This window comes from Cyclopterus lumpus, chromosome 13, assembly GCF_009769545.1.
Source record: "Cyclopterus lumpus isolate fCycLum1 chromosome 13, fCycLum1.pri, whole genome shotgun sequence".
Lineage (NCBI taxonomy): Eukaryota > Metazoa > Chordata > Actinopteri > Perciformes > Cyclopteridae > Cyclopterus > Cyclopterus lumpus.
Window position 1 is genome coordinate 12,668,801 of NC_046978.1, and position 24,431 is coordinate 12,693,231.

At 45.2% G+C, this 24,431-nt stretch overlaps 1 protein-coding gene across 1 annotated transcript in view; it reads left to right on the top strand.

Annotated features, from left to right (window-relative positions):
- Positions 1–24,431, top strand: part of LOC117741526 (calcium-binding protein 8-like) — a 58,475-nt gene that overhangs the window by 19,682 nt on the left and 14,362 nt on the right. The window contains exon 4 of the mRNA XM_034548613.1: positions 859–971. Coding sequence (XP_034404504.1) covers positions 859–971 — 113 coding nt within the window. The remainder of the gene's footprint in view (positions 1–858; positions 972–24,431) is intronic.

Consider the following 24,431-nt stretch of genomic DNA (forward strand, 5'->3'; position numbering starts at 1 on the left):
CCACGAGCTTTCAGTGTAGGTTTGGTTCATCCAAACATACAGACTCTGCAGGGGAGATTCATGGTTTGATATCTTTGCTGTCTGCAGAGTTTTGATGCTTTGCACCTTCAACAACTACCGGCATGCTCCCGAGACAGGACTGTTGGAATCAATGACGCGCAGCAGGCGCTCCGTGTCGTGAACGATACACTAGCTGCAAACTTTGATCCAGTGTGATGGAGCCAGTCGGAGCTCATTATTTCATCACTTGTCTCAGTGGTAAATGCTGCATTGAACAGTGCGATTTGGTGCTCGCTGGTCTTAAATAATAACGACAAAGACATAAACGGCGTCCTTATTTCCCTTTCAGCCAAAAAAAAATTCTGTTCCTGCAAACACATCGAAGAAAAAAACAAAACGACAGCAGAAAAAACTTCGCAATCCCAAAGATTTCCATTATGTCTATGCTATATGCCGGATGAATTCATTGGCAATCCTTCATTGCTCTATTCCCCCTCAACGACCAGCTTACACATATTGAGCTGAAGGCTTTTCGCCTCGACTCTCCAAACCAATGAAGGACCAGAGAGATTGTGTTCATGTTGTTTAAAGCTGAGCCTGAACGGCAAGATAAGAAAGCAAAACTAACACCACAGACCAAGAGACAAAAACTATGTATCTGAGTATCTGATGGATAAGGAGTCCGCTGGGATGAGTTTTAATAGGTTTGCTATTGGAGGAGGGTGTTTAGGATGCATTGGCTCTCAACAATCAAAGTGTCATTTACAACCAGCAAACACATTTGACCAAAGTTGCAAACAATGCTGATATTGGCACGTACCACCAATCAATAATCTGTCCCTTTCTTCAATGGGTCAGGTGATGGACAGGTGGATTTCGAAGAGTTCATGACGATCCTTGGACCCAAGCTCCTGTCGTCGGAAACGAGACAAGGCTTCCTGGGCAGCACAATAGATACCATCTTCTGGCAGGTAAAGCTTTATTCTCTTGAACACACCTTTTACCTTTGCTCATGAGTCATGAATGTACCAGCTAATGAAGAAGCAGATGCCGCGTGTCTCATTGGAGAGATGATTTATGTAAAGTAATGCAGGAGCAGGAAATTATGCATGATGCTATTTTTATATCAGGCTGGGAGAAACCTAAGGGACTACACACTCACACACACACCAGAAATATATATACATATATATATATATACATATATATATATATATATATATATATATATATATATATATATATATATGTATATATTAAGTAGTGCGTGATGGTATAAAATTATTATGATCCCCGATTGTAACATTTCAAACTGAGAAGGGATTTCTACTTAAAGTTATGACAAGGAACTTTAAACTGGTCACAAAACAGTTTCTATTTAAATCTGATGCCTTAATCTTATGACCTGCATAAGTAAACAAGGCCATCAACAAGAAGATTGGCTATTTATTTATAGTTATACTTAAAACTTGTCACCTGGTCCCATTGCACAAAACAATTTACGGCATGCAGCTTCGCAAGAACTTCTCCAGCTCAGCAGCGGTCACGTCGTCCAGGACAACCTGTGTATTAACTTTGGCGCCGGCCTACGGGAGACCCAGAGCCAGGACTGAGCAAGTCAGACCATGCTGCAGAAAAAAATTGAAGTTTTATGAAGGCAATATGAATGCTGCAGGTCTTTACGACATAAGGTAGTGGTGCTTATGGAAACACTACCGCTTTTGTCCACAGGCGCCGCCAAAATCCACTCGTAGATGCGTAGATGGGTTTCACTGTTTACAAACTAAATGAGGATGCACACACAGCAGGGGAGTTGAAAACATGTTGCCACAACGTCACGAAAGCTTAATTATGGACCAAGTATTTAGATCATTTAGGAACCCGTCTATAAATATCAACATGGTGAGCTCATTTAAACACATTTTCAGAGTATCTCATATTCTCCACATTCTTGATAATGTTGCACGTTGCATTAATGAGCTCAACTTATTAATGTGGATCGATGACAATATATGTGCTCAGAACAAGAAAGTGTCATGTGTTTGAAAAGTGTGTCACGTTCTTCTCTGCAACATAACCTCTGAGGGACATTGTGACTGATGATGGTAATATGTGACCCTGACAGATGTGCTTTTGGACGTCCTAAAGGGTTTTGAGACTCTGAAGAGCCTTTTGGAGGGACAAAGGAATCGGTGGCACGTGAAACAAACAAGACTTTGAGTGAGCGAGACAGTGATGAATGCATGCGACAACGGGGAGAGTTAGAGAGCATGAACGGGATTGATGACAAATGGAGCAGGTGCGAGGGAAAGAACAGGACATTTGGCACTGATGATAACACTTGGCAAGCCCGTCCGCTTGATGTAAGCATCGGCCTGAACCGGGACCTTTTTTCGGTGGTTCACGAGGTCTGAGTCCAGTCTGGGAGGATGCACTGCCAGCCCCATTTGGCTGCTGCATTGACCTTGGCTCAGGCGAGTGAGTAGTTGGGCCTGAACATGTTTTTTTACTTTTTTTAACCCCTCCCAGTAAGGCTGGTGGTTGCGGGTTGGCTTCGTTGGGGTTTGTTGCTTACACTTACAAACCCACACTTCCTGTCTGACGATTTAATGCTTAGAAGCTGGAATCAGCACCTCATTTAATGTGGGCCCATTATTGAGTTCATCATTGAGTCCAAGGCCCGTTGAGACCGGATTTCAGAGCAAATCGAGTCCCGTTCAAGAACATTATAGGCAATAGTGTCTTTCCAATGCTATTAAAGTGACTGAAGGAGTTAGGAAAAAGATAGGAAAATGTGAAAGTGGTCATGAGGCCGGACTGGAAACCGAGAGTGGATTCAAGTACAACAACCCCGGCTTGTTGCATGAAACATGTTTTTAAAGTAGATGTGTGAAATGTGTGTGGTTGTTTTCCAAATCTCAAAAAATCAACCTTGACAAAGATATATTTCATCTTCAGGGGCACTTATTCAAAGAGATACTGTAGAGATGCCAAATAATGGCAGCTTCAGTTGAACATCCAATGAAGCAGCGAGACATTTTGCTTGAATAAAGACTATTTTTAGAGGGAAAAAGAAATGGACTTTTCTCCACATGCCTCACAGACGATTAGTCGTTTGAGGTATTACAGTTGTTGTGCTTAGTTTAGTTTATTAATGGGCTCTGGTGTGTGTGTGCGTGTGTGATGTGAGTGTGACTCACATTTCTTGAAAATCTGAAAGTGTTTCAAAGCTTTAGAACGGTAATATTGATGACACATTTTGGCTTTATGCACTGGTAGGAGGGGACTATATAATTGTCCTTTTGTTACCTCAGGACAGAACGTAATATGCAGTGTGTAACCTTTGTGCCACGATGGCAGAATGTAAATGATATCATCAATGCAAGTATACATGAAGACACAATATCACTATCTTCTCAAAAGCCCACCCAACAGTTCAGCAAACACTGAATAAACGATCAACCAGGACAACTCATACTGCTGGATTATTACATCAACACGCAGAAACTGCACCGTCCTCATAATCAACAAATGTTGCATACTTTTCTTTTGTGTCTCTAGGATGTGCATAAAATGTAATTATGTAACGTAATATACAGTGTTTCCGGTATAGATTTCCTTCTTGCGCCAAGCTTAAAAAGCCTGATATCGAATTAATTGCTTTTTGTTTTCATTTATTAAACCTGCTTTATATTCTGTTAACATGAAATATATGAGCTGGGTGAAAATTGTAAAAGAAAATCCAAGGTGGGTGGGGCTTATTCATGAAAATAAAGCACAAATCCCAGCGGGCATATACAGTAACCTTTATACATTTTGTAGTAACTGAACTTTAACAAAAACATTTTCGAACTTAATCCATTAGGTTGGCAGGAATATTTCAAAAAATGTTTTCTCTCCCACAACGTTCGGGTAAGCTCAGAAAATATCACAGGGAGCAGTAGGAGAATCGAAAAGGGTCAGCGTTCCAAGTAAATTATTAATAACTGACTGAAACATTGCATGCAATAGTCCACCTTCCACATTCTGTCCACTCTCTCTCTCTCTCTCTCTCTCTCTCTGTCTCTCGCTCTCTCTCTGAGCGTGAGCACGGAGGTTGGGAGCTGAGAGCGTTGTTTTGTGAGTAAATGGTGTTTTTTGTCTGTTTTTCTTGGTGAAAGTGGTCGACAGAGAGTAGTGTATGATGTAGTGTTGTGTGGTGTGCACGAGGGGGCTTGGTGGGTGTCTGTGTGCGCAGCCGGCCGGCGTGTGCTAGCGCGGCATGCTAGCGCGGCGCTATGGACCTCAGCTGGTTGACGCGTAGACTCTTCCCTCTCGCCTCTCAGTCCCTCCTGCTCTTTATTGGGAAGAGACAGACAGATTAACCCCAGCTGAGGCTGATTAACCCTCAGCCCCAGCTGAGACTGATTAGACATCATTCCAGCACTGTTCCCTGAACCACACCCCCGCTCCACCCACTCTACAGCTGAGTCTAACCACACCCCACTGCCACATACCTCCACCGCCCGTCTTAGGCCAGGGTGTCGTCTGTCCTAACCTACTCTCACCCCCCCCCCCCCCCCTCCCCCTCATGTGAGCGGGAGAGGAAGTCGGCCACGACCATCTGCGTCCCCGGCCTATGGATCACCTTGAAATTAAAAGGCTGTAAAGCCAGATACCACCGAGTGATCCGGGCGTTGGTATCTTTCATGCGGTGGAGCCATTGGAGCGGGGCATGGTCCGACCAGAGGGTGAATGAGCCAGGAGCTAGGAGGTACCCAGGAGGTAGTAGCGCAGGGAGTCGACCGCCCACCGGATGGCCAGGCACTCCTTCTCCACCGTGCTGTACCTGGCCTCCCTCTCTGAAAGCTTCCGGCTGATGTACAGGACCGGGCGGTCAACCCCCTCTACCTGCTGGGACAAAACGGCCCCCAGCCCTCTGTTCGACGCATCAGCCTGCAGAGTAAAAGGATGAGAAAAGTTAGGTGTGTGAAGGAGTGGTTCCCCACAGAGAGCTTGTTTTACCTTCTCGAACACCAACTGGCACTGCTCCGTCCACTGGACCGGATCTGAGGCACCTTTCCGGGTTAGGTCAGTCAACGGGCTGGTCAGCTCTGCAAATTTTTTAATGAAGCGCCTGTAGTAACCCGCCAGCCCCAAAAACTGCCTTTTTTTGTCTTGGGTGGTGGGCAGGCAGCGATGGCGGCAGTCTTGTCTACCTGAGGGCGCACCTGCCCGGCGCCCAAGTGGTACCCCAGATACCGTACCTCCCTCCGTCCAACTGCACACTTCCATGGGTTGGCAGTCAGCCCCGCCTGCCTCAGGGACTCCAGCACCGAGCCCACCCGCTGCACATGCTCCGCCCAGGTGGTGCTGTGGATGATCACATCATCCAAGTAGGCGGCCGCATATGCAGCGTGCGGACGCAGCACCTGGTCCATGAGGCGTTGAAAGGTGGCTGGGCCCCGAACAACCCAAAGGGAAGCGTGGTGAATTGGTACAAACCAAACGGAGTGGAGAAGGCCGTTTTTTCCTTGGACTCTGGCGACAGAGGAATCTACCAGTAGCCCTTGGTTAAATCCAGGGTCGTAAAAAAACGCGCAGTGCCCAGTCGGTCCAGGAGTTTGTCGACCCGGGGCATCGGGTAAGCATTGAACCGTGACACATCATTCACCCTGCGATAGTCCACACAGAACTGTATAGACCCATCCTTCTTGACAACAAGAAGGATGGGGCTACACCAGGCACTGTGTGACTCTTCTATTACCCCCATCTCCAGCATAGTCCCGTAGCTCGACACCGAAGGCAGGCAGGTCGAGGCGTGAGTCCCGTGGCTCGAAGGCAGGCAGGTCGCGGCGTGAGTCCCGTGGCTCGATACCAAAGGCAGGCAGGTTGCGGTGTGAGTCCGTGGCTCGACACCAAAGGCAGGTAGGTTGCGCCGTGAGTCCCGTGGCTCGACACCGAAGGCAGGCAGGTCGCGCCGTGAGTCCCGTGGTTCGACACCGAAGGTAGGCAGGTCGCGGCGTGAGTCCTGTGGCTCGACACTGAAGGCAGGCATAGCAGATCACAGTGTAAGTCCCGTGGCTTGACACCGGAGGCAGGCAGAACGAAGCAGGTACTCTACGGACAAGGAGAGAGGAAGTTAGCAAATGTAACAAGCCAGTGGAGAATCTCATGGAGCGGCAGTGGAGACTACTGGGGCAGAAGACGTAACAGACTGACAACCCAGGAGGACCATGGTTGATATGGAGCTGGTGATTTACCAACAGGCCACAGTTGTGCACCGCTCAGGGGTGTGGCCATGGGCAGTGTCTGGAAGTACACACCCACACACAATGAGCACATTGCAAAAACAAAACAGGGGATGACAGACGCATGAGGTAAGGAGACTTGGGAGAGAGGTAAACACACAATGGGTCAGACAAGGATCCTGACATTGGCTTCTATGTCCACCTTCAGAACCAGGTCCGTCTAATAAAAGGAGTCTCTGGCTTTGCAACTCTACAATTATGATGATATGGTTTGCATTACTTTTTTCTTTTATAAAGGCAGAGTCAGTTTCACATCCTCTTTAAAGCTTCCTTAAACTTCATTTCTGAGCACATCTCATTTTAATGCTCTGCCTTTTTAAAAGAATACAAATCCCACTAAACTGATTTTGAGGAATGGCTGTCGGCCACAGCGCGCTGTAGAGTTATTAGAAGATTCAAAGCATGTAGTAATTGTGAGTTTATTTTCAGTTCAGTTTCACAACTGTTTGCATTCATCAAAGAATGTCAAATCGACACTAAAGGGTAAGAACGCAACGCTTGAAGCTCTTTGACTGATGTGATCAGCCCTCTTTAGAGCAGAGTCTGATTCCGTTTTCATTACCAGACCTTTCCCGTAAAAACACCGCCGCAACGCTGGAAGCGGTTTGGCTGGAGGGGCTTTGTGTCACCGTTATGGAAATACACAATTATCAAGGCATTTGACAGCGTTTCACAGATTTCAGTTTCCTTCATCTGGCACCCTGCAAGATTTTTGGGGATTAAATATGTATTTTCCCCCGAGCCGAGGCTGACAGTTGGACTCCATCAGAGCGGACCCCTCCTAACTGGAGTGAACCCTGTGTGGGGCTCCGGTTCTGTCCTGTCAGGCGACGTGTCACCTCCTCACCAGCTAGAGAGATGGGATGATGATTCACAAGGTCACACAATGCAATGTATCACTTATCCTGTCTGGATAATTGTGAGCTTGTAATTGAACAACTGCAAACAATTTATTTTCCTCTGCTCTGCCTCCGAAACACACTTGGCTTAAAGATAAAAGATGAGATGTTTTGTTTCATTTCACTTTGTCATAAGAATATATTCTATAAATTTAGCATTTCATATGATGCCAAAAATTTAACATTTGTCATTTGGTTTCCTTTTTGCATTTTTGAGCAGGATTATGTGTTTTTACACATATTCATACACTGATGGGAGGGGCTAAGATTCCACACACGCATCAGGAGTAACTAACATTCATACACCGTAGACACAGCTACAGGAGCAATATTAGGGTTAATGTCTTGCCCAAAGACACATCGACATGGGCTAGCAGAGCCGGGGATCAAACCGCCAACAACATTTCATCTATATCTATCCTTGACGCAATTTATTTAGATTTTTTTATTTTTATATATATACATAAACACACATCATTAGAAACAAAATAATAAATCTAAATAAATTGATATATACTGTATATATATAACAATGACAATTGGAGACAGTTGATCCTGCAGTTCTCTCTCTCTCTCTTTCGCTCTCTCTCCCTCTCTCTCATTTAGTAAAATACAATATCATCTAATAATTTCAGGTTCTATTTAAAGTTGAATCTCATTTATATGGCAGGGATTGTGTCCAAAGCAAAAAAAAATAAAACAATTATTTTGAGGAGGTTGTCTGGAACACGTTCCCAAATCAATACGAGACACTTTTTCAATGCACTACGCTGTGAAACACTGCTCTGCACCAGCAAAATTCTTTTTTTTAATTCTAAAAATATGCCCAGAGGATCTGATGGTAATTTTTTTTTGCATTTGTCACGAGCTGTGCAGATCGGTGGTTGGTAATATCATCTAGGAATGTGGTAACACTGCAATATGGTACACAACAATGTAGGTAAGCAATAATGAACAAAGTGATAATGAATGCATCTTTTGAGTAGTTCCTGGATAATGTAATGTATTGTGGTCAGCAGTTTTAACAAATCTCTTGAATACAAGGTCCTACTTTCCTTCTTAAATGTGAATTGATGCTCATAATGTACACATGAAGATTAAAGTTGATCAATCCTGAATTATTGAAAACGGTTAGCAGCATAAATTAGACATGTATGCATTAAATTCTTAAAAATGACAAAGGTCAGCAGAGTGTGAAGCACAAGGAGTTCCATTTGTTTTTGTCATCACATGAACGCACACCTTTTGTGTTTGAGCACTGCAGGTCTGGTCTGCACATGTGTAAAGGTTTGAAACATGGTCTTTAGACCTGGAGACTGGGGTTTGTGTGTGTTTCTGTGTGTGTGTGTGTCTTGTTTATTATTGAGTTCATCAGAACTGCTTTTAATGTGTGATTGTTTGTTTTTGTTTTCTTTCTTATCAGGGTCCGAGCGACTCAAAAGTCCCTATTTATTTGTTTTACCTGTATTTTAGCTATTCTTATTTATTTATTTTTAGCTTTTAGGATGTTTTAATTATGTGAAGTGTCTTTGAGTATTATGAAAAGCGCTATATAAATTAAATGCATTAATATTATTATTATTATTATTGAGTCTAATGCCCGTCGAGACCGGGTTTCACAGCAAATCAAGTCCTGTTCCAGAACATTATAGGCAATAGTGTCTTTCCAATGCTATTAAAATGATTAAAGGAGTTAGGAACAAGGTAGGAAAAGTGGTCATGAGGCCGGACTGGAAACCGAGAGCTGATTCATGAAACATGTTTTTAAAGTAGATGCAGAAGTGGTGTGTGACATGCCTGTGGTTGTTTTCAAAAAATCAACCTCGACAAAGATATATTTCATCTACTTAATTGCCCCTAGCATTTCTACCCTTGATGGGGCTCCTCTAGACCAGGTTACTGAATATAAATATTTAGGAATCTGGCTAGACAATACTCTCTCCTTCTCCATCCACATTGATAAACTGCAGTCCAAAATCAAATCAAAAATTGAGTTCCTCTACAGAATGCGCTCTGCTTTCACCTCCTCTGCTAAAAAAAGTCGTCCAGGTGTCTGGACTCCAGAGCATTGAGGCCGCCAGGCAGCAACACAGTCTAAGGGCATTCACATGCCTGCTGGGGAGGCAGAGCAGCGAGGAGGGAAATACAAAAAAAAATCATATTCCCTTTGCCAGGCATGGCCTTGAATAGCAATGAGGGTGGCACAGAGACGTGACATTACAGACGGATAATCAACACCCATCCGCCCACACACACGCCGTCCCTTCCCCTTCCATATACCTAATCACCCTCCTTCAAACAGCCCGATCTACTTTGAGCACCGTCCCTCTAATGCGCTTGTCCTCAGAACCCAGCTCAGAGGTTTGCTAGTGAGTTATGGAGGGTTATCAAAGAGAAAATGACTCCATTCGTCTCTATTGCGCAAAGCATCGCAATGCTATTATAGGGGGAAAGAAGGTATCATTTTGATCCCAGGCCAGAGTCCTCTCCTCTCACTGTGAGATGAGATGGGGATTTCATGATGACCCCCAGATGACAGTGCCACCCTTGGTCTAAATCATAGTGGGTATACAGTGGTTTTAGATGGTTTTGCTCAAGGCGGGACTGGTGCAGATACCAGAACCGATCTTGGATCAGCAGTGGTGATGTTGTCCTTCAAAGCATCTTGACCATAAACACCCATGCCACTAAAAGATGAAAGCTACTTTCTCTGTATGTTTATATCATGTAAATTCATACATACGGTTTAAATAATGGGTTTTAATTTCTCTTTGCTGCTCATTTACATTAGGGCGAAGATTCAGCATCTTTTTATGTGTATGTCGAAGTAGTGTAGATGGTCAATTGTATTCAATTCAAGCAATAAGTTGACCTACATGGACCCAGAAAGCTGATACATTTTTGCTGGCGGAGCCGCGCCGGCATGTGAGCATGTACCGAGATGCATTGTGGGCCCACTTCTGTCCAACGTGCGCCCCTCGTCACTTCATTCCGGCACCCCTCGTCATTTCCTTGATAACTTCACCGCTAAACTTTAGCTCGCTCTTGTCTCCACACACTACAGTTCCGGCTCTGCTTATCTCCAAATGAGCGACCGGGCATAAAATCCCCTCGCTGCCTCTCTTCGGCATATATACTCGTATACCCGTATATATGTGGCTCAAATAAACCTGAATATCCAGTCCATCTAAAAAAATATAAAATGTATCCTCGTCCAAAACATCTTCTTTTTTTCACAGTTTGCAAAACAAGCGAAGGGAACAACAATGTTCTGTTTTTGAGCGGCATCTACAGCCGGTGCCCCTGGCTACACCGGGAAAATAGCGGCCTGTTGTTTGTCCTACCGCAGACTACGTCCCGGTCCCGGTCATGCCTAACGAGGGGTAAAGCACGCGCTGAGGAATGTATTGTTCGGCTATATTTACTGTCAACACCAGTTGGACATCTACACAAACAGTGCCAGATAAAAAAAATATTTTTCCTTAACATGTGGAAAAGCTGTTAAGAACATACACCACTGGCTTTGGCCTACAAATCATACACAACGGCAGCTACCATCAATTTGTGGTTTACTGTATGCAAACACAGTGTTTCCCCTTCCATTATATTAGGGGGGCGCGAGAAAAGCAGACAGCTATATCTATACCAGGGTGGTGAAGATGGCAACACTCGCTCTCCTGCGAGTAGCACCGGGAGTAGCACCAGGAGTAGAACCAGCAGTAGCATCAGCAGTAGCACAAGCAGTAACACCAGGAGTAGCACCAGCAGTTTTACCAGGAGTAGCACCTGGAGTAGCACCAGCAGTAGCACCAGGAGTAGAACCAGGAGTAGCATCAGCAGTAGCACAAGCAGTAACACCAGGAGTAGCACCTGGAGTAGCACCAGCAGTAGCACAAGCAGTAACACCTAGAGTAAAACCAGGAGTAGCACCAGCAGTAGCACCTGAAGTAGAACCAGCAGTAGCACCTGGAGTAGAACCAGGAGTAGCACCAGTAGTAGCACCAGGAGTAGAACCTGGAGTAGCACCAGCAGTAGCACCAGGAGTAGCACCTGGAGTAGCACCAGCAGTATCACCAGGAGTAGCACCTGGAGTAGCACCAGGAGTAGCACCAGTAGAAGCACCTGGAGTAGCACAAGGAGTAACACCTGGAGTAAAACCAGGAGTAGAACCAGCAGTAGCACCAGCAGTAGCACCTGGAGTAGAACCAGCAGTAGCACCATGAATAGAAGAAGCAGTAGCACCAGCAGTAGCACCAGCAGTAACACCAGGAGTAGCACCAGCAGTATCACCAGGAGTAGCACAAGCAGTAACACCTGGAGTAGCACAAACTGTAACACCTGGAGTAGCACAAGCAGTAACACCTGGAGTAGCACCAGCAGTATCACCAGGAGTAGCACAAGCAGTAACACCTGGAGTAGCACAAACAGTAACACCTGGAGTAGCACCAGCAGTATCACCAGGAGTAGCACAAACAGTAACACCTGGAGTAGCACCAGCAGTATCACCAGGAGTAGCACAAGCAGTAACACCTGGAGTAGCACAAACAGTAACACCTGGAGTAGCACAAGCAGTAACACCTGGAGTAGCACAAACAGTAACACCTGGAGTAGCACCAGCAGTATCACCAGGAGTAGCACAAGCAGTAACACCTGGAGTAGCACAAACAGTAACACCTGGAGTAGCACAAGCAGTAACACCTGGAGTAGCACAAACAGTAACACCTGGAGTAGCACCAGCAGTAACACCTGGAGTAGCACAAGCAGTAACACCTGGAGTAGCACCAGCAGTAGCACCAGGAATAGAAGAAGCAGTAGCACAAGGAGTAGCACCGGGTCAGCTTGGCTGATCTTGGTAAGTCAGTAAATACAGCACATAAATCAATACATTACATAAATAAATAGATTGCATGAATGAATAGATAGATGAAATACAGTAGAACAGGTGGTCTCTGGTCCACTCAGGGTAACTTACAAATGGGACATTTTCACATGACATTATCATGAACAATATGTACTAATATAATTTTGAACCTTTTCAAAACAAGACACAGCTGGCCATACTCTCAAAACTGTCCTCAAAATGTGAGGAGTTTGGTGTCTTGTACCCAACAATGAGCCTGCTGGCTTCCACTGCCCTTGACAGTCTCGGTCAGCAGTGTAAACTGTGAGAGGGACTCAACCATGAACAGGATCATAAATACTTTTCACAATGGGATTTGCTTTAAGCTATCAGCTTTCACTTTTAAAGCTTAACAGTTAATGTATTTGCAGGTCAAGACAAAGGTCCGCTACAGGCTGCAAGAAGACCATTTGCAGCCTGCCTGTGGATCTCTATAAATAGACGTTTCTGACTTGTATATATACATTATATATATCGAGAGGCTCTGGAAATATTCTTCCAAAAGCCCCTAAAAATACACTGCAGTGACAAAACCTGCACCCTTTGTGGTTGTCATTAAAAGAAATGAACACCATGTTTCCTTTAAGTGTTTGTGTCGGTGTCGGCTTTGTAAAGCTGTAAATCTAGAGGAAACACAGAGTAATCCATTATCTGAAGTGTAATTGATAGTATCACCTCGCTCCTGGACACACTGATTCTTCACCTTTATTACAGGGTTGAGTGGAGGCTGGTCCCTCTCGGGTGCCCCTGGACAAATAGACCCACAGGACGTAGAATAGGGAGGCTTAGTCCGATTTTAAACCTCAACCATTTGAGCGATTATCCAGAATGCAGATGCAGTGTGTGGTGAGGCTGATAGCTTTCCTTCTCCCCGTGCCGAGAGAGAGAATATGGACAACGCTGTTTGAAGTTCTGCTGCCTTCGGAGAAGAGGCATCAGCATCATCATCACGCACCTCGGGCCTCCTGAGAAGCGAAGGCTCATGCTACATGTTCCATGTAGCTTTAATTACATGCGAGTCAGCTCGGCTACCTCTGCAATTCGCTTCGCTACAGCTCTTTCTTATGCGGGCCCCCGCAGCTCTGAGAAGTGTCGGCAACACATCGCCGCGTTGTTGCTTAAAACACACATGCTTGTACGTGCACACACAATTTATGCTTTTGTATGCCCAGAATTGTAATGAATTATCTGTCAATTAAAATTAATGCTTCTAACTATATTATAATGAGATGGTGGGCTTCTGAGAACGGAGCGTCGTCATTTTTATCTACTAAAGTAATCACAGTGCGGAATCTTATTTAGACGAATGGAGAAACTCATTTGTCAACTTATTGCATAAAAAAACCAACATGGGACCGTGTGTTCATTGATCATCGTTTCACAGCCTAATTCGGTGTGTTGAGTCTCATCAGGGCTGCAGACGGCGAGGATGAATGGTGATATTACAAGGTTACAAGGGTGTTTATCTAACAGGGTTGTACAACAAAGAAATTATATTATCTGTAGAGGGGGGAGGAGGAATCATGGTCTCCCAGTCCGCTCTGAAAGTCTGGTGGTACGGCAACTGACATTTATGTACCTCTTGCCGGACAGCGGCGAACAGGCTGTGGCTGGTGTGTGTTGTCTTGAAATGTCCTCTGGGCTCTGTGCGGCTACCTCTCGTCACCAATATCACGGAACGAAAAGTAGTTCTGGACGGTTCTAATCAACCACCGTTGAGTCGTCCTGTCCAGATGTGCACATCGCACGACATTTGGTAAGAATGCTCTTCACTTCAATGTCTTGACCCTGTTCCGCGTGGCAGTCACAACCTGGTCTTGTGTTGGACGAGGCTTTAATTCTCTGATCAAATTTTAAACGCACAAGTATCTACCATTTTATAAAGAGAGATATATTATCGTATCATTGATTGTTGACACAAGCTGCTGCCAGCCTTTTTGCGTGTAATGAAAACGTGTGCTGAATACTGTTCATGCCGGGATGGAGCTACAATCGAATGTTAAACTTCCAAGTAGCATTGTGCTTAGAATTGAATTTCTCCTCCTCTCTAGCCTTCGCTATCTGTTCCTCGTTCCTCTTCGGTAAAGGCAATGAATTATATGCGACCGGGCATTTAGATGCCCAAATGAGGGCCGTGAACCTCTAGCCTGCACCACTCCAGGGGTTAATGGGAGTAATTTCTCCTTGATTAAGCACATTAACTGTAATTGGCTATTGATAGCCTCCTCAGTGGCTTTAGGAAGTTCCCCTTCATGCCTTGCTCTCCTTAAATTGCCTCCAAGTTAAGCAATCTCAAATGTGCCATTCTTTTGATTTGCTGATGCAAATGGCATTGTGTCATAGTGCTTGCAGCAAATGAAAAGTGAATGTAAAGAGACTGACTGTCCAATACTTACAGTATGTTGTCTGTTTGCGCCTGAGGAGGCCACACGTTTGTGTCACAGGGGCATTACCTTCATTAAAGTGGTCACAGTGGAGGGCAGATGTTCGAGACCTCAACAGAGAGGTCTGTCTGCTTTTCCTCGGGGCCTGAACGGTTTGTCCGTCAATGCCCCTCCACGTGGCCAATGTTTTCTGCCCCTCCCGGCACTCCAGTGACTTGTTCCGTCCAGATGGTGATGGTTTCCTTTTGTCTCAATGAATCTTCGGCCATTTAGCGGCCGTTTGAGACATACATTTCTCCTGAAGGCTCGGAGCCCTTCGGCGGGGGCAGAGATCGATAAAGATGCTAACTATTATATAAGAAAAGAAGGTGTGCGTGTTCGACATGAGGCTCAGACGGGGCAGGACATGACTATACTACACTTTATCGTTACTTATGGCATGTCCTATGAAAAGTCTGTAGTAATACAGTACAGTTACAGTGTATGATGTGCAGTCATGGAATTGCTGATAGGTTGCCTTTAATTTCCAGGTTGGATTATACATATGCAGGTTAATACAGGTGTTGAACCATAAATGTTTTGGTGACATTGATGTGGAGAGATATTAATGATCCAAATAAACTTGAGGTGGAAGAGCAACAGGGCATCAAGAGAAACACATTTGTACAGTATGTGGACTACGCAGTGTACAAAATATGCAGACTTTAAGCTAAGAGAAGTATCTGAGAGTCTGAGTGAGTAGTACCGTCATGGGAAAACTCTGGAGCAGATTCAGATGCTGTGAATAATTCAGGAGACTGCTTTGTAAATAATACATTTCCCGGCAGTACATACAGTATTACCAGCCGTAAGCAGTAGAAAGGTTTTGCGAGAGGGACATCCTGAAAAAGTGATGGAATCACATATTGACGAGTCATGACTTTCCATCTTCTCTCCTGTGCAGCAGCTGGCGGGGTCAGTGCACACAGGCTTACAGCCGCAAAAGCCTCTGCTTGTTAACTGTCGCTGTCCTGTGAGTACGGGTAGAACCTCTCATTCAAGCCCATGGACGGATATTTTTTCTTCCCTCTCGATTGGATGGTGATGCAAGCGAAGGTCTGAGCAAAATCAAATTTTGTTCGGGGGAATGGGGGGGGGGGGGGGGGGGGGGGGGGGGGGATTACATTTTTTCATTCAACTTTTTTGGACCGACCACACACTTCTTTTAGTCAAAGACAATGTAGTGCAATCATGAAGCTATAACTGTATATACAGGTATTGTTCACTAAACCTTGATAGTGTCAGTGTGATCTAATGCAGCACTGTGAGGCCTTTTTTATTTGTAATACTTAAAAAAATGTATAACACTATGAGGTACATGGGATGATGTGCATTGGAGTTGTCGGTCACTCATTCACATTCACTTTTACTAAGTGCTTGCCCGTTCAGAACGTCCCTGTGGTTTGGCTCCCGGCATTGCTGCCGACAACCTTGTCGGGGGAGACGTTTTACCTTCGTTGCTCGCTGAATGCGTGTCCCTTCGGATCGGCCCAATCCTGGTCCGGACGTGCTGCAGGGAAGAGGAGGTTGGTTATAACGTTGGTATATCTAGGATCCAGTAGCAAAAGAACTTCTTCCAATGAGCCTGTAAAGACCGGGGATGACATGCTCAACCCGCAGAGCCTTGCAAGCTCCTAACCTCGTTTGTATGTTTTTCTTTTGGAGGTTTATTGATATCGAAGGTTTCCAAATTGCACCGAATTCAACAAAGCACTCCATGTGGTCCCCAGCAAAACACCCACCAAGTATGAAGTAGATTGGATGAGTGACATCTATTGCTTCTGTCCATCCGGGGACAGGGATCCTCCTCTGTTGCTCTCCTGAAGGTTTCTTCCCTTTTTTCCCTGTCAAAGGTTATTGTTGGGGAGTTTTTCCTGATCCGATGTGAGGTCCTGGGACAGGGATGTAGTATGTGTACAGATTGTAAAGCCCTCTGAGGCAAATCTGTAATTTGTGATATTGGGCTATACAAAATAAACTGAATTGAATTGAATTTAATGAGTTTTTAGATATGAGAAAAAAAATGCAGAAAGACCGACGGATTCCTTTCTTCATAGTTGGCTGTTTCACAGTTGTATTTACTATTGTCAGACACGTCATTAGTCAGGTATGTAGTCAATCCCATTTAGTCTAGTACTTTCTCCTTTTTGCTTCTGCAATGAAAATGAATGTCAAACATTCCATACTGTGTCATTTACAATAGCTATCCATTGGTTCAGTGTGGGAGTGAATATTTGTCTTCGATATCCAGCTTTGATATTTTCCCTGCGTAGTCTGCCATTACGTACCCATATTGTCTCCAGCATTGTTTCTGAAGTCCAGTGAAAATATTAGATTTCTGAAATGCGCTTCAGAGCCGTGTCCTCTTTCCATTCAAATGCCCAGTGGCGACATCTAGAGATTATATGATTGGTGTGTGGTACTGTCCCCCCTGACAGTGTAATAAAATAAAACTCGCAATAAAACTAAACGTGAGCAGTGATGGACACTGAACTGCAATTAGATCCACACCAAACACCACTTCACAGAATCAACTTCAGATCATTCCATTTAAATAAGTGGCAGATTTAAAGAGAAGGCATATTTGACAAAAAGAGTATTAAGGACTTGTTGAGATGTCTGTGGCTAAACTGTATTGTTCTGCATTCAACTTTCTAGCACAAGCTTGTCCCCGGCTTCAGCATTGTTTCTAATGCATAATTTCAAGAGCAACATACTTGCCAGCCTATTGCGTTAGAGTTCAGATTAGCCAATGCATAGAACTGGATTCGACAGTGTGTGCAGAGATTTATCTGTAGTTGTGTAATTTGGCAGTGGGGCTGAACTCAGCAGATGGATGGATGCTGGCTCTTGGCACCTTCTCGCCGCCGGAATGTGTGAGGAGCTGAAGACGCCTCGTTTACAAGTGTAAATTACAGAGCTTTCTATTTACGCTGACTATACGTCCTCCTCTTCGACCCCGAAATCCACTTTGCAGTGTGAAGAGCGGGCACGCGCAATCGATTGAGCAACATCGGTGCATCTCCTTAGATTGAGCTTGATTATTCTTATGGTAATTGTGGTTTCATTGAATTTTGCTGATACCGAGGTGAAGAGATTTTTTAAATTGATAATGTGTTACTGCTACTGACCTGTGCTCATGGAGATTTGTCTTGCATCACCGGCTGCCATAGTCTCCAGGCATAGAGCTTGACAAAGTACTGTATGTGATGCAGTGTTAAAAACACAATATGAAATGCAGATGACAGAGTGAAAACAGTCCGTCTGATCATGAGCATTTGTATGCTTCTACCCTTTTCCCACCTAAATGAATGTATATGCAGGATATTTAAACACAGGAACAAACACTAAATATAGGCAATATCCTTTCCCGTTGCCTGTAGATGAGTTTGCCATGATGTTTTTTTACTACACACGATATCAGTCAAAGTGAAGACAAAAGCCAGATGTTAGTGGGGGGGGGGGCGGTAAAGGGGCTTTGGTGCTATAGCGACATCTCAATCATGCTGCGTTCTGTTTATATGATGAAAGGTCAAGTCAATGCAATATTATTATACAGTTAAAAATGTTGTCACTTTGTCATAAAAGATATCGCAGTAACACAATGTCACTCTAGTCAAATGTTTCTGGCCTGAATTGTCACCAAACTTGAACTGGTGGTTTTGTGGTTGTAATACCTAAAATTGTGGTATTTTGAGCATTAGCAAACACTTTAAACCGTATCTTTCCTGTCAAACAGAAAAAGAAAAGAAGTATGTATAGAAAGATGTATCACATTGAGTTTCATAACGATGCGACCAGTGACTTCTCCGATATCACAGATCTGTCTTCTATATCTTGATGATGTTGTGTAAAGTCTTTTTAATTCCGATGAATGAGTTCAGAGAGGTTTTTAAAAAACATGCAAATCTCCATCATCCCTCACGTCACTGATCCTTTGTCATTTCTTGCGAGCTGGAGCCACTGCAGGTCTGAACAGTACTTGACATTTCCAACTCCTCCAGGGTCTCCATTAAAAGCCCACAGTGCCATGCCGAGACATGTGATTACACTTCAGACTGAACTTCTGTGAAGATTGTGTGACAAAGAAGACGACTGAAGGTTTCCTGTGAGCGGGGATCCATATAAAACTGTAGGTCACACATCACCGGGTGTCCAGCTAAAGATCTTTAACTTCTGGTCTGCAGGCATCCTTCTTTGTCACTCCCCTTCCTTTCACCATACTCTCCCGTAAAGGTCACGCCACAGTGGGAATATAGTCTGAGCAGATCGATGTGATGTGGAATGTTTTTTTCTTATCTCGGCGAATGAATCTGGCCTCCGACTCGCCCTCCCCGGCAAATGATGCTGGGGCGGCCTCTGGACGTCCACCGGCAATGGCATCGTTAGCAGCAGCGAGGTCACGCGGAGGTCGAGTAAACACAATGAGGCCGCCGACCCGTCTCGCTAGGGGAGGAGTGACACAGCAGCTGGCTGCAACTATCAGCGGCAGACGCCTCAGGGTCTCCCAGGGCGGATCGGTTTCAAGATGGGTTTAGCTTTTTCATTCCGTCTCCGTTGGAAGTTTCCTCTTCCTTCTCCTCCTGCAGTATATTGTCCTCATCCTCGCCCTCGTCCTCGTCCTCGTCCTCGCCCTCGCCCTCGCCCTCGCCCTCGCCCTCGCCCTCGCCCTCGTCCTCGCCCTCGCCCACGTCCACGCCCTCGTCCTCGTCCACGCCCTCGCCCTCGCCCTCGTCCTCGCCCTCGCCCTCGCCCTCGCCCTCGCCCTCGCCCTCGTCCTCGCCCTCGTCCTCGTCCTCGCCCTCGCCCACGTCCACGCCCTCGTCCTCGTCCACGCCCTCGCCCTCGCCCTCGTCCTCGTCCTCGCCCTCGCCCTCGCCCTCGCCCTCGCCCTCGCCCTCGCCCTCGCCCTCGCCCTCGTCCTCCGAGCAGGGAAGCCACCGCCGACTTGCCCCCCAGTCCAGGACCGGCTACCTCCATCATTCTCCTCAGGGTCGCTCCTCTGGATCTCCGACCCCGTGTGCTTGACATACACCGTCCTCCTTCAGTTTAATCTTCTGCATGATTTTCCTCAGTCTGTAAACCTCCTGAGGAGTAAAACCTTTCTTTGTTTTGTTGCCCATGTGGAGCCGAATAGACTTCAAGAGCTTCTGTAAATGAGTGAAATGGTTCTCTATCGTACACTTTCTGTTCTTCGTGTCCCGGAGAAACCATTTCAGTCTGCCCAAACTATACTCTCTTGGAGAGTCACTATCATCAGAGGATCCACTCCCTGAATCAGAGTCCTCGCCCGAAGCTCCCTTCTTTGCTTGCGAGCCTTCCTCTTCCTCCCTGATCTTCCTCTTCAGATGGGGCAACTTCTCCTAACCCTCCTCCATGCCAACCTCAATTCAATTTCAATTCAGTTTATCTTTATAGCCCAATATCACAAATTACAAATTTGCCTCAGAGGGGTTTACAATCTGTACACATACGACATCTCCCCAAAAATAACCTTTCACAGGGAAAAAAAGGGAAGAAACCTTCAGGAGAGCAACAGAGGAGGATCCCTCTCCCCGGATGGACAGATGCAATAGATGTCATGTGTACAGAATGAAAAGCATTACAAAGTTACATAAACACATTACATGAATATGACAATGTATGAATAGAACTCCAATCCATGAAACAGGAGGTAGAGAGGAGGGGGGGGGTGGGGCGCATCAGCAGGGCCAACGCGGGAGGCCGGCTCACCAGGCATCAGACACCTCCAGGTCCAATGGACCCTATGAGACGTGAAGTCACAAAGACTCCGGGGAGGAAGCAGAGTTAATAAGGTGCAATGGAGAGATGTAAATTCATCCATAAGGAGAGAGAGAAGAGGAGATAGGTGCTCAGTGTATCCTAAAACATCCCCAGCAGCCTATAAGCCTATAGCAGCATATCAAGGGGCTGGACCAGGGCAAACCTGATTCAGCCCTCACTATAAGCGCTATTAAAGAGGAAAGTCTTAAGTCTATTCTTGAATGAGGTGACTGTGTCTGCCTCCCGGACTGAAAGTGGAAGCTAGTTTTCATAAAAGAGGAGCTTGATAACTGAAGGCTCTGGCTCCCATCCTACTTTTTAGGACTCTAGGAACCACAAGTAGCCCCGCATTTAGTGAGCGCAGCTCTCTAGTGGGGCAATATACAAGCTACAAGCTCCGTAAGATATGATGGTACATCACCAATCAAGGCTTTGTAGGTGAGGAGAATAATTTTAAATGTGATTCTTGATTTTACAGGGAGCCAGTGCAGAGCAGCTAATACAGGAGTAATGTGATCTCTTTTCTTAGTTTTTGTGAGTACACAAGCTGCAGCATTCTGGATCAACTGGAGGGATTTAAGAGACGTATTAGAGCAGCCTGATAATAAGGAGTTGCAGTAATCTAGTCTGGAACCTCACTGTCCTTTAACATGACCTCATTGTCCTGCCCACACTTTTCCTCCCCTCCTCCTAATTCATGTCCCCTACCCACCACCTGTCCTCCAGTACACCCCTGGCTGTCCTCCTGAATATGTGTGTTCCCCCGCGCCGCCCCTGTCCCCTCATCTTCCACCTGCTGTACAACACCTGCCCCCTCTTCCTCCATTCCTTGGGCCACCTCTGCCCCTTCTTCTTTCACCTGCTGGACCCCACTTCCCCCTCTGTGCTCACCTGCTGCACCCCACTTCCCCCTCTGTGCCCACCTGCTGCACCCCACTTCCCCCCTCTGTGCCCACCTGCTGCACCCCACTTCCCCCCTCTGTGCTCACCTGCTGCACCCCACTTCCCCCCTCTGTGCTCACCTGCTGCACCTCACCTGCCTCCTCCTGTTGTTGCTCCTGGCCTCCCTCCTTGTCCCCTCCGTCCTCCTCAGTGTCTTTCTCCGTTGGGTTCTCCTGTCCATCAGCTTTCTTCTGAGGACAGGCCCTGCTCTGATGCCCCTCCCTTCCACAACTAAAACATTTCATATTATTAGACGTTGCAAAAACGACAAAAAGAAAGTCATCAGCTCTCACTGTAAATCAGATATCCAAGTCCTTGCTCCTGTTATTCAGAACCATGAATAATGCTTTAATAATGGAGACCTGCACCCAGAGGACAGCTTCCTCACCTGGGATGTAACCCTCCCATGCTTTGACAGCTCTCTCACTAAAACCTTGTCATTAACGAACGGCGGGACGTTTGCCACCGTCACCTTAACCGCCGGTGTGTACAGAGGAGAGACAGGGACGTGCGTGTCAAACACCACGACCCGCTCTCAACCACCGTGTCGGCCTTGCTCACACTCTTCAGGAACTTTCCCCACTGCCAGGCTGCAGTCCTCCACTGAGCACGGAAAACCGGCCACGATCCGTACTCCATGTTTCCGCGTTAGCCAGCTCAGGTCCATCACGCCGTTAGCACGCTGCTAGCACGCGCCGGCCGGCTGCGCCAACACGCACACAGGAACCCACCAAACCCCCTCGTGCACACAGTACCACCACACAACACTACCACATACACTACTCTATGTCAACCACTCTCACTACGAAACAACAGACGAAAACCACCATTAACTCAAGACACACCGCTCTCAGCTCCCAACTTCCATGCTCACACTCAGAGAGAGAGAGAGAGAGAGAGAGAGAGAGAGAGAGAGAGAGAGAGAGATGCATTCAGGTCTAATGTTGGCGATCGGAGCAGTGGTTAAGTTGTCAACACACACTTCTGAAATACATCCCATGCATCTTTTTGTGTGTTATTTGATATCCCCTACAAATGGCAGTAAATATGACAACCCATCAACGCACATGTCAGACGTTTGTCTACAGGGCTTTCTGCCCCAAAGGGTTTATTTTAACCCACATCCTGATCTTTACCTGAACATTACTATACAGAGGTTTGTTGCCTAAACCTGAGGCAGTATCTGTCAGAAAAGTGTTTTCTATGGATCTGGCATAGCCTTTTCTTTCAAAAACAAACTTGGGGAGATATTAGGGAATGAGGCCCAAATGTTACCTTAAAAAGTGTGCTCATTGGCATCAGAACACCATCACTTGAGTCGACATCTTGGGATGGAAGCCTATGATACCTTCATAAACTCTAAATACTCTCCAGCCTGTGGTCAATCAATCAAAGTTAGTCGATCACAACTAGTTATTGAATAATGCAAGAATTGTCAACATTATTGCCCATTCATTTTTATAGCTGTTCATAACTTCAACGTTGACTGCATGTTTAATCCTTACGGTACACTCTACTAAAAAAGAGGATCAATATATTTAGTTATTGTCATTGTTCTGCTGCAGCATCTGTTTTTGACATCAAAACAATACAAATACGGAAGTAATTTTACTAAATGAAAACAATAGATACATACAGTGTAATACATACAATTAAATGCCTCTCACCTCTAGTCTTACCAGCAGTTGCAGTAATTAAACTTGAGCATTGAGTTATGATTAATGTGTTATTTAAATGTTCCCCTGCTTTTTCTGCAACTACCTACACAAAAATAAGCACTCAAACTAGTGCACTGTGCAATACTCGTTGACTAAAGCATATGTTATTTATGACTCTATTATGTTGTACATTTTGTATTTTACCTTAAATGTTGGCAAGACAACATTTACTTACTTTCTTTTGATAAATTATCCGGCAAACAATAGATGAAACATCAACTTTTAATTAGCTTGGATAATAAATCTCAATAGAGGCCTGATTGTGTGTGTATGTGTGTGTGAGTGTGTTTGTGAGTGTGTTTGTGTGCACATGGGCGTGTGCGTGTGAGTGTGTGTGTGTGTTCATTAGCTCACTCTGAGTTGGAGAGATAACGAATGGTATTGATGGTAAATGTGATTAATTTCTGAAACACACATGTTGCATATGACTTAATTTGGTTTGGACCAGTTACACACTGCTGTTGAAAACCTACAACACTTTTAGCAATTCTACTTGTGAAGTACACACAGAAAGTGCAAAACATCGCCCACATTTGCAGCACTATAAGCACAATGTCTGATCACACTTTTTGCAAAACACTAAACACACTTGAACAGTATACATTAGACACCACACAAGACCAATGCTGCAGACTGATGAAAATATACATTTATTTTCTCTATATACTCAAATTAGTCAACATGGATAATTGTGTAATACTTTTGATTTTAGTGTATATTCACTTATAAATTTTTTTTTAATAATGGGCCCAGTGGGCTTGCCAGGGCGACCAGTGAATGTTATCCTTCCTTTCTCGGTTGAGCATCATTCAGTGCAATACAGCAGAGTGCTACATACCTACTCTGGGGTTTCAAAAGTGGATTTCTTTTTTCTTTTTCTTCACCATGTGGAATTCATAGCATTTGTTTCTCTTCCACCTATAAAACGATCTGTAGGCCATTCCATCAATATAATCAGCACATCCATTTCAATCCATGTGGCCGCACTCGAGCTGCGTGAACTGAGGTCTTTCCGCTTTTACACAACTTATTTTAAAAGTAATACAAACTGTTAGGAACCGTTCAGTTTGTCCTTTGCAAGTTCATTCAACTAAAGTCTGTCTTTTCATTCGTTTCTTTCCCATTTTTTATAAAGCGGCGTTGAAAGATTAGACAGATTAAACTCACAGACTCGTTTCTGAAAATGTTCAGCCTGTCACACCTGTATGTCAAGTTGGGTTTTTGTCCTGTCTCCATGTTTGTTTTGTGACTTCCTGTTTTATTTTGGAAATTAACTCTCCTTTCGTTTCAGTTTCCGTGCCCTTCCTCTTGTGTCACCAGTCTGATTGTCTTCCCTGATTCCTGATTGTGTCCACCTGTTTCCCCACTTCCCTCATGTGTACTTATAGTCTGTGTCTCCCCTTGTCCTGTGCCAGTGTGTCTGATCCCTCGTCCTGCACACACGCCTAGTCATAGCCATGTCCAGGAACCTAGTG